General features: G+C 46.0%; 1 protein-coding gene across 1 annotated transcript; it reads right to left on the bottom strand.

Annotated features, from left to right (window-relative positions):
• Nucleotides 1–546: 546 nt before the first annotated feature.
• On the bottom strand, nt 547–9,237 carry LOC121361549 (angiopoietin-related protein 7-like; the record flags this gene model as incomplete). Its single annotated transcript, XM_041482344.1, has 5 exons — nt 547–693; nt 2,255–2,450; nt 4,288–4,504; nt 5,364–5,501; nt 9,015–9,237. Coding segments are annotated over 5 exons (921 nt in total), but the record flags the coding sequence as incomplete, so codon positions are not given.
• Between the last annotated feature and the right edge of the window lie 98 nt (nt 9,238–9,335).

The raw sequence follows: 9,335 nt of genomic DNA, 5'->3' as shown, positions 1-9,335 counted from the left end.
CTCCCACGTTGGAGGACATGGATCAATTCCCTGTTGGATCCATTCCCTTCTGAGGAATCACCTCCACATTCCCAGGAGATTGGATCCCGGTTGGATCCATTCCCTTCTGAGGAATCACCTCCACCAAATTCCCAGGAGATTTGGATCCCAGCTGGATCCATTCCTTTCCACACTCCCAGGAGATCTCCCACACTGGAGGACATGGATCGATTCCCCATTTGATCCCGGCTGGATCCATTCTCTTTCCAGGAATGACCTCCACACTCCCAGGAGATCTCCCACATTGGAGCACTCGGCTCGATTCCCCGTTGGATCCATTCCCTTCCCAGGAACCACTTCCACATTCCCGAGAGATATGGATCCTGGTTGGATCCATTCCCTTCTGAGGAATCACCTCCACATTCCCAGGAGATTTGGATCCCCCCATTCCCACAAAACCCAACAGCTCCGCTTTTGGTCCATCCAGAGCCGGTTTCCCGGCGCCATTCCCAGCCCGCCATTCCCGGCATTCGGCGGGATGCGCAGCGGGGAATGTCCCGGGATGTGTCACGGGGAGAGGTGGGGCCGGAAGGCGCGCGGCCGGATCATCATCACCACCTTCCGCAGGGAATAGTAGTCCGTGTCCTTCCAGGAATACCACACGATCCCGTCCGGGCCCAGCATCTTCCGGTTTTTGATGGAATATCGGCCGCCCTGGGGAGCACAGGACGGAGCTCAGGAATGGTAAAAAACCCACAAAAACACAGCAAAAAAAACCAAAATACAAACATGTAAAAAAAACCCCATAAAAATATCAAAAACAGTAAAAAATAAATTAATTTGGTTTGGTTCTTACTACTTTTTAAAATTTTAATTGCTTTTAATAAAGTATTCTTTATCAAAATCAGTAAAAAATAAATTAATTTGGTTTGGTTCTTACTACTTTTTAAAATTTTAATTGCTTTTAATAAAGTATTCTTTATCAAAATCAGTAAAAAATAAATTAATTTGGTTTGGTTCTTACTACTTTTTAAAATTTTAATTGCTTTTAATAAAGTATTCTTTATACACTTTTAAAGTTTGAAATTTACCTTTCTCCTATTCCTACCTCGCAACAAAAATTAAATACATTAATAATAATAATAAAAAATACACTAATTATAATATTATTAATAATATCATTGTTATAACATATAATAACATTACAATATGATATTTTATTATTACAATATAGAATGATAATATTGCAATATTATACTATTATTAGTATATTATTAGAATGATATTTTGATTGATATTATTATTAATATTATTATATAATTACTATTATAATAATAAATAATAATAATAATAATACAGTAATAATAATAATAATAATAATGGTTAACCAAACCCAAACCCACCACACTCATCAACACATTAAATTAAAAAATCTCAAAAATAAAAAATAATAAAAATTAAAATAAATTAATTACTCTTACGAAACAAAATTACAAAATTTAATTAACAAAATTAAATTAACAAAATTAAATTAATTGCTAATTAAAATGATGAACCAAAACCATTACAAGTGGGAAACACTTGGAAACATCTTTAGGATGGGGTCATGGAAAAAACGACCTCTTGGAAATACGGGAACAAGATTGGGAATGCTGGGAATGCTTGGATCCAGCCCTGGAGAACTTTTCCAACCTCAACAATTTGGGAATGATCTCCCAGGGAATGAGGGATGGGATCCAGCTGTGCCAGGGGAGGTTTAGCTGGATTTTGGGAACAATTCCTGCCTGGAAAGGGTTTTCCAACCCTGGGCTGGGGCCGATTTCCTGTTCTTGGATGGATTTGGGAGGACAGGGATGAGTGGCAGGATTGGAAATGCTGGGAATGCTTGAATTCACCCCTGGAGAACTTTCCAACCTCAACAATTCGGGAATGATCTCCCAGGGGATGAGTGATGGGATCCAGCTGTGCCAGGGGAGGTTTAGCTGGATTTTGGGAGTAATTCCTGCCTGGAAACAGATTTTCCAACCGCACCAAGTCCAGAATGATCTCCCAGGGAATGAGTGATGGGACCCAGCTGTGCCAGGGGAGGTTTAGTTGGATTTTGCGGAGAACTTCTCCAACCCCAACAATTCCACAATTCCCAGAGCAACACCCTCGCTCCTCACATCCCCCCCTCTCCACCCCGCCTTTCCTTCACGTCCATCCCGCTGATTTCGAGCGGGAAAACTAATCTCCAGCTGGGAAAAAAAATTCCCGAGCCCCTCCCGGCCTTCACCTTGTAGTAGACGCCGTTGAGGTTGGAGAAGAAGCACTGGTGGTACCACCAGCCCCCGTGGGAAATCTCGGCGCAGATATTCCCGGAATCCGGGGTGCTGAAGCTCCTCTTGTCGTGGTACCAGGCGAAGGAATCCTCCACGGTGCCGCTGAACCCGTCCACGTGCAGCCGGTAGAAGTTTTCCTCGTCCTCGATGCTGCAAAAAAAAGGAATTTTTTCCCCTTGGGATTGTCGGGGATTCCGTGGGAGTTTTCATTTTCCGGCCGGGATTGGGCGTTCCTGAGGCGTGGCGGCTCTGGGCGGCATCCCTCCTCGAAAAGTCGAGGGTGAGGAGGGGTTTTCCCTTCTGTGGGATGGGTGTAGTCGGGAATTTGGGAATTTCGGGGTGAAACGGGTGGAGCGAGACTGGGAAACCACGACAAAGGAATGTGGGAGCCTTGGGAAAAATTCCCTTTAATTGTCCAGCGCTCTACACTTAAGGAGAATCCCGGAGATGGAGATAATTAGTGGAATCATGGAATTATGGAATGGTTCGGGTGGCAATGGACCTTAAAGCCCGTCCCATTCCAACCCTGACACTTCCCGCTATCCCAGGTTGCTCCAGGGATATGGCAGGGCATGGAATGGGATGGGATTGAAGGTCCCTTCCCAGCCAAACCATTCCAGGATCTTCTGGAGCTGCTCCAGGCTGGAATTCTGTCCCAGCAGATAAATACTTTGGGATGCAGCTCCAAGGGGAAAAAAAAATATTCCCAGAAAATCCCTGCATCCCTGGGAATATCCAAGGAAATGCTGGATGGGCTTGGAGCACCCTGGGATAGTGGGAGGTGTCCATGGGATGGGATTTGAGGTCCCTTCCCACACAAACCATTCTGGGATTCTGGGATTATGGATATTCGAAATCCATTCGGGGGATTTTTATGGAATCGGGGGATGGAAAAGGGAAGGGAGACCCTTCCTGGAGTCCCCAATTCCCAGGGAAGCCCCTGGATCCCAAAATTCCTTCTCAAGGAGGAATCGGGATGGGGATGGATCCAGTGCCAGGCTGGGAGAGCTGGGAATGTGCAGCTGGATCAGGGAAGGATCCAGGGAATGCTTGGAGCCTTTTCCAGAGGCTCCAGGAGAGCTGGGATTTGGGAAAGGGCTGGAGGGCCAGGAGCCAGGGAATGGCTTCCAGTGGGAAAGGGGAGCTTGGGATGCTGGGATCTTGGGAAGGAATTCCCGGCTGGGCTGGAATTCCCAGAGAATCCCTGGATCCCTGGCAGTGTCGAAGGAAAGGCTGGAGCATCCCGGGATGGTGGAGAGTGTCCCTGTCCATGGAATGGGATGAGGTTGGAAATATCCCTTCCCGCCCAAAACATTCCAGGATTTTAGGAGCCACGAGCATTTCCAGGGGAAACAGGGAATGGGATCCTCTGGGACAATCCAGACACTCCTGACCACTCCAGAATAATCCAGGATGCGGCTGATGCAATTGGGAAAATAAAACACGGGAAGAGGGGAAGGGCTGGAGATTCCAAAGGATTCCAGGAAATAAATGAGCGGAGAGGACAAAATTCCAAACCAGGAAAAATTTTGAGTCCCTTTGGGGAATTTGGGGGCAAATTCCTGAAAATCCTCAGATTTTGGGCACAGAGCTCAATAATTGGTGCCGAAAAAACCAGGGAAGAGCCAGGGATTATCCATGGGATCCAACACCTCCTTTCTCCCATGGATTTGGAATTCCCGCCCGGCCGGATGATGCCGCACATTCCCTAACTCACATCCAACTTTATCCCAACTTTCATCCCAAATTTGGGATGAAATCCAGGTGGGAAGGGAAGGAGAGACCGGGCTCAGCCCGGAAACAGAATCGCCGCACATTCCCTAACTCACATCCAACTTTATCCCAACTTTCATCCCAAATTTGGGATGAAATCCAGGTGGGAAGGGAAGGAGAGACCGGACTCAGCCTGGAAACCTCCCTGGACAGAATTCCCGTCGCCTGAGGGTCTCCCGGGGTTTGAAATCCCGGGAATTATCCCAGGTTTTACCTGAAGACCTGGTAGAAGGCGTGCTTGTGTTTGTTATTCCAGTCTTCCAGGTCGATCCGTAGGGAATAATCCCCTTGGCTGGTCATCCTGTGGATGTTGTCGTTGCCCAGCCAGAATTCCCCGTTGAGGTCCCCAAATCCTTCTTTGTACTCGTTCCAGGTCCGGTTGAAATCCACGGATCCGTCCTGGCGCCTCTGGATGACGGTCCAGCCGCCCCCTGCCGGGAGAGGACGGGAAACGGGAAAATCCAGGGAAAATCCGGACAGATCCATTGAGCAAAAGCGGAATTCGAATCCCTGGGATTTTCCAGGAGAGCTGGAGAGGGATTTGGGATCAAGGATGGAGGGCCAGGAGCCAGGGAATGGCTTCCAGTGGGAAAGGGGAGTTTGGGATGGTGGGATCTTGGGAAGGAATTCCCAGCTGGGCTGGAATTCCCAGAGAATCCCTGGCAGTGTCCAAGGAAAGTTTGGACCAGGGATTTTTATGGAATTCGGGGATGAAAAAGGGAAGGGAGACCCTGCCTGGAGTCCCCAATTCCCAGGGAAGCCCCTGGATCCCGAAATTCCTTCCCGGAGAGGAGATGGGATGGGGATGGATCCAACTCAGGAGAGCTGGAGAGGGATTTGGGAAAAGGGCCTGGAATGGCAGGACAGGGAATGGCTCCCACCATGGCCAGAGGGTTGGGATTTTGGGATTGTGGGATCTTGGGAAGGAATTCCTGGCTGGGCTAGAATTCCCAGAAAATCCCTGGACCCCTGGGAATGTCCAAGGAAAAGCTGGATCACCCTGGGACAGTGGGAGGTGTCAGGGTTGGAACAGGATGGGATTTAAGGCCCTTTCCCGCCCAAACCATTCCAGGATTTATCATTCCCTACGCCTGCTTTGAACCCAAATCACGGAATATCCGGATGAAACCCACCAGGATCATCCCTCCAACTCCTGGACACCGCAAAATTCCCTCCAGAGCATTTCCCAAACCCTCCCGGATCTCCGGCAGCTTTGCGAACGCCCCCCATTCCCTTGGGAACAACCCTTGGAATGGCCGGGATCCAACAAATCCCTGGGGAATTCCGGACCTTCCGTGTCCATCTCGCAGAGGACCTCGATGGGAATTCCGCGGACGGAGGGCAGGATGCTGTAAATCCCGGATCTCCGGAGCCCGTTGTAGTAGACGGAAGCGCAGTCGATGGGACAATTCCGGCCGTGTTTGATTTCTGGGAATGCGAGCGGGGAGAAACAGGCGGTTACAGCTTTTCCCGTAAATGTGAAAAAGCTGGGAAAAAAAAAAAAAAAAGAAAAAAAAATCCTGGATTTGGAGGTTCAGGGGTGAAGTTTTGGCAGTGAGGGTTCCAGGTTCCAATGGTGGCTGGGGGTTTTTCCAGGGTTTTCCAGAGCCTAAAGGGGATTGTTACGGGGAAATTGGAAATTATTCCATGGAGAATCCCAAATTACTCCAGGCAAAATCCCGCATTGTTCCAGGGAAAATCTGAAATTATTCCAGGGAAAAGTTGAAATTATTCCAGGGAGAATCACAAGTTATTCCAGGAAAAATCTGGAATTATTCCAGGGAAAAGGTGAAATTATTCCAGGGAGAATCACAAATTATTCCAGGAAAAATCTGAAATTATTCCAGGGAAAAGTTGAAATTATTCTAGGGAGAATTATACATTTTTCCAGGGAAAATCACAAATTACTCCAGGGAAAATCCCAAATTATTCCAGGGAGAATCCCAAATTATTCCAGGAAAAATCTGAAATTATTCCAGGGAAAAGTTGAAATTATTCTAGGGAGAATTATACATTTTTCCAGGGAAAATCACAAATTACTCCAGGGAAAATCCCAAATTATTCCAGGGAGAATCCCAAATTATTCCAGGAAAAATCTGAAATTATTCCAGGGAAAAGTTGAAATTATTCTAGGGAGAATTATACATTTTTCCAGGGAAAATCACAAATTACTCCAGGGAAAATCCCAAATTATTCCAGGGAGAATCCCAAATTATTCCAGGAAAAATCTGAAATTATTCCAGGGAAAAGTTGAAATTATTCCAGGGAGAATCACAAATTATTCCAGGAAAAATCTGAAATTATTCCAGGGAAAAGTTGAAATTATTCTAGGGAGAATCATACATTTTTCCAGGGAAAATCCCAAATTACTCCAGGGAGAATCCCAAATTATTCCAGAGAAAATTCGGAATTGTTCCAGGGAGAATCCCAAATTACTCCAGAGAAAATCCCAAATTATTCCAGGGAGAATCCTAAATTATTCCAGGGAAAAGTTGAAATTATTCCAGGGAGAATCACAAATTATTCCAGGAAAAATCTGAAATTATTCCAGGGAAAAGTTGAAATTATTCTAGGGAGAATCATACATTTTTCCAGGGAAAATCCCAAATTACTCCAGGGAGAATCCCAAATTATTCCAGAGAAAATTCGGAATTGTTCCAGGGAGAATCCCAAATTACTCCAGAGAAAATCCCAAATTATTCCAGGGAGAATCCTAAATTATTCCAGGGAAAAGTTGAAATTATTCTAGGGAGAATTATACATTTTTCCAGGGAAAATCACAAATTACTCCAGGGAAAATCCCAAATTATTCCAGGGAGAATCCCAAATTATTCCAGGAAAAATCTGAAATTATTCCAGGGAAAAGTTGAAATTATTCTAGGGAGAATTATACATTTTTCCAGGGAAAATCACAAATTACTCCAGGGAAAATCCCAAATTATTCCAGGGAGAATCACAAATTATTCCAGGGAAAATTTGAAATTATTCTAGGGAGAATCACAAATTATTCCAGGGAGAATCCCAAATTATTCCAGGGAAAATCTGAAATTATTCAGGAGAAAAGAACCAAAAACCCAGGAAAAAAAAAAATCACTAAAACCAGAGAAATTACAAAAACTTGTTGAGTTTTTAAGTGGAAAAAAAAAAATTATGGTAAAAATTCCACAATTTTATGGTAAAAACTCAGATTTTTGTGCGTTTTTTTTTGGATGGAAAACATTCCCTGGATTTGTGCAAACTCCAGGTGTGATCCTGAGCTCATCCCACACCCACAGAGCTGGAAAAGCTACGGAAGACCCCATGGAAGTGGGATGGAGTGGGATCCCGCTGCCATTCCCAATCCCATTCCCAATCCCATTCCCAATCCCATTCCCGATCCCATTCCCGATCCCATTCCCAATCCCATGCCCAGCCCTACTCCTGGCCCCATTCCCGGCCCCATTCCCGGCCCCATTCCATATCCCATTCCTGATCCCATTCCCACCACCTGGATGCTGCATCTCCTCCTGGATAAGAACCAAAAAACCTGCCCAAAAAACAAAACTAAAAAATTCCGCTAAAGCCACAGAAATTACAAAAAATTGTTGGAGTTTCAAGTGGAAAAAGTGAATTTTTAATGGCAAGAACTCCAAATTTCTGGGAATTTTTTGTGGTTTTTTTGATGTCTGGATTCCCTGGATTTGTGCAAACTCCAGGTGTGATCCTGAGCTCATCCCACACCCACAGAGCTGGAAAAGCTATGGAAGACCCCAGGGAAGTGGGATGGAGAGGGATCCCACCGCCGTTCCCAATCCCATTCCTGATCCCATTCCTGATCCCATTCCCACCACCTGGATGCTGCATCTCCTCCTGGATAAGAACCAAAAACCTGCCCAAAAAACAAAAAAACAAAAAAAAATTCACAAAAAGAAAAAGAAATTACAAAAATTAGTTGGGTTTTTGAGTGGAAAAAAATTAGTATTTTATAGGAAAAACTCCACATTTTCCAGGAATTTTTTTTGTGTTTTTTTCCAGAATTTGTGCAAACTCCAGGTGTGATCCTGAGCTCATCCCACACCCACAGAGCTGGAAAAGCTACCGGAGCCCCCAGGGAAGTGGGATGGAGCGGGATCCCACCGCCATTCTCGATCCCATCCCATTCCTGATCCCATTCCTGATCCCATTCCCACCACCTGGATGCTGCATCTCCTCCTGGATAAGAACCAAAAACCTGCCCAAAAAACAAAAAAACAAAAAAAAATTCACAAAAAGAAAAAGAAATTACAAAAATTAGTTGGGTTTTTGAGTGGAAAAAATTAGTATTTTATAGGAAAAACTCCACATTTTCCAGGAATTTTTTTTTGTGTTTTTTTCCAGAATTTGTGCAAACTCCAGGTGTGATCCTGAGCTCATCCCACACCCACAGAGCTGGAAAAGCTACGGAAGACCCCATGGAAGTGGGATGGAGAGGGATCCCACTGCTGTTCTCGATCCCATTCCTGATCCCATTCTGCATCCCATTCCCAGCCCTATTCCTGGCCCCATTCCTGGCCCTGTTCCCTATCCCATTCCTGATCCCATTCCCTCCACCTGGATGCTGCATCTCCTCCTGGATAAGAACCAAAAACCTGCCCAAAAAACAAAAAAAACCCAAAAAATTCACTAAAGCCAGAGAAATTACAAAAAATTGTTGACGTTTCAATTGGAAAAAATGAAATTTTTTATGGTAAAAACTCCAAATTTCCGGGAATTTTTTGTAGTTTTTTTGGATGTCTAGATTCCCTGGATTTGTGCAAACTCCAGGTGTGATCCTGAGCTCATCCCACACCCACAGAGCTGGAAAAGCTACGGAAGACCCCAGGGAAGTGGGATGGAGCGAGATCCCGCTGCCATTCCGGATCCCATTCCGGATCCCATTCCGGATCCCATTCCCGCTGCCATTCCCGGCCGCATTCCCGCCACCTGGATGCCGCATCTCCTCCTGGAGGCGGATGTCGGCGGGGCTGAGGCAGCCAGGGTTGCGCCAGGCCCAGTCGGCCAGCGCGGAGATGTTGTTGATCTGGGCCTGGATGTCGTAGAGCAGCGTGGCCTGGATGTGCTGCAGCGTGCTGGATTCCCGGGAATGCTGCTCCAGGTCCTGCAGCCTCTGGATCAGGCTCTGGTTCTGCCCCGCCGCCTCCTCCTGCTGCAGGGGGAGGAAAAAAAGGGGAAAAACGGGATTGGGAATGGCGCAGAGGTTCACGGCGCAGATCCACGGTGGGTCCGTGGATCAAAGATCCCAAG

The sequence above is a fragment of the Pyrgilauda ruficollis genome, unplaced genomic scaffold (genome assembly GCF_017590135.1).
Source record: "Pyrgilauda ruficollis isolate IOZ18807 unplaced genomic scaffold, ASM1759013v1 scaffold580, whole genome shotgun sequence".
Taxonomy (NCBI): Eukaryota; Metazoa; Chordata; class Aves; order Passeriformes; family Passeridae; genus Pyrgilauda; species Pyrgilauda ruficollis.
Note: the sequence above shows the minus strand (reverse complement) of the source record. Positions and strands in the feature narration are given on the sequence as shown.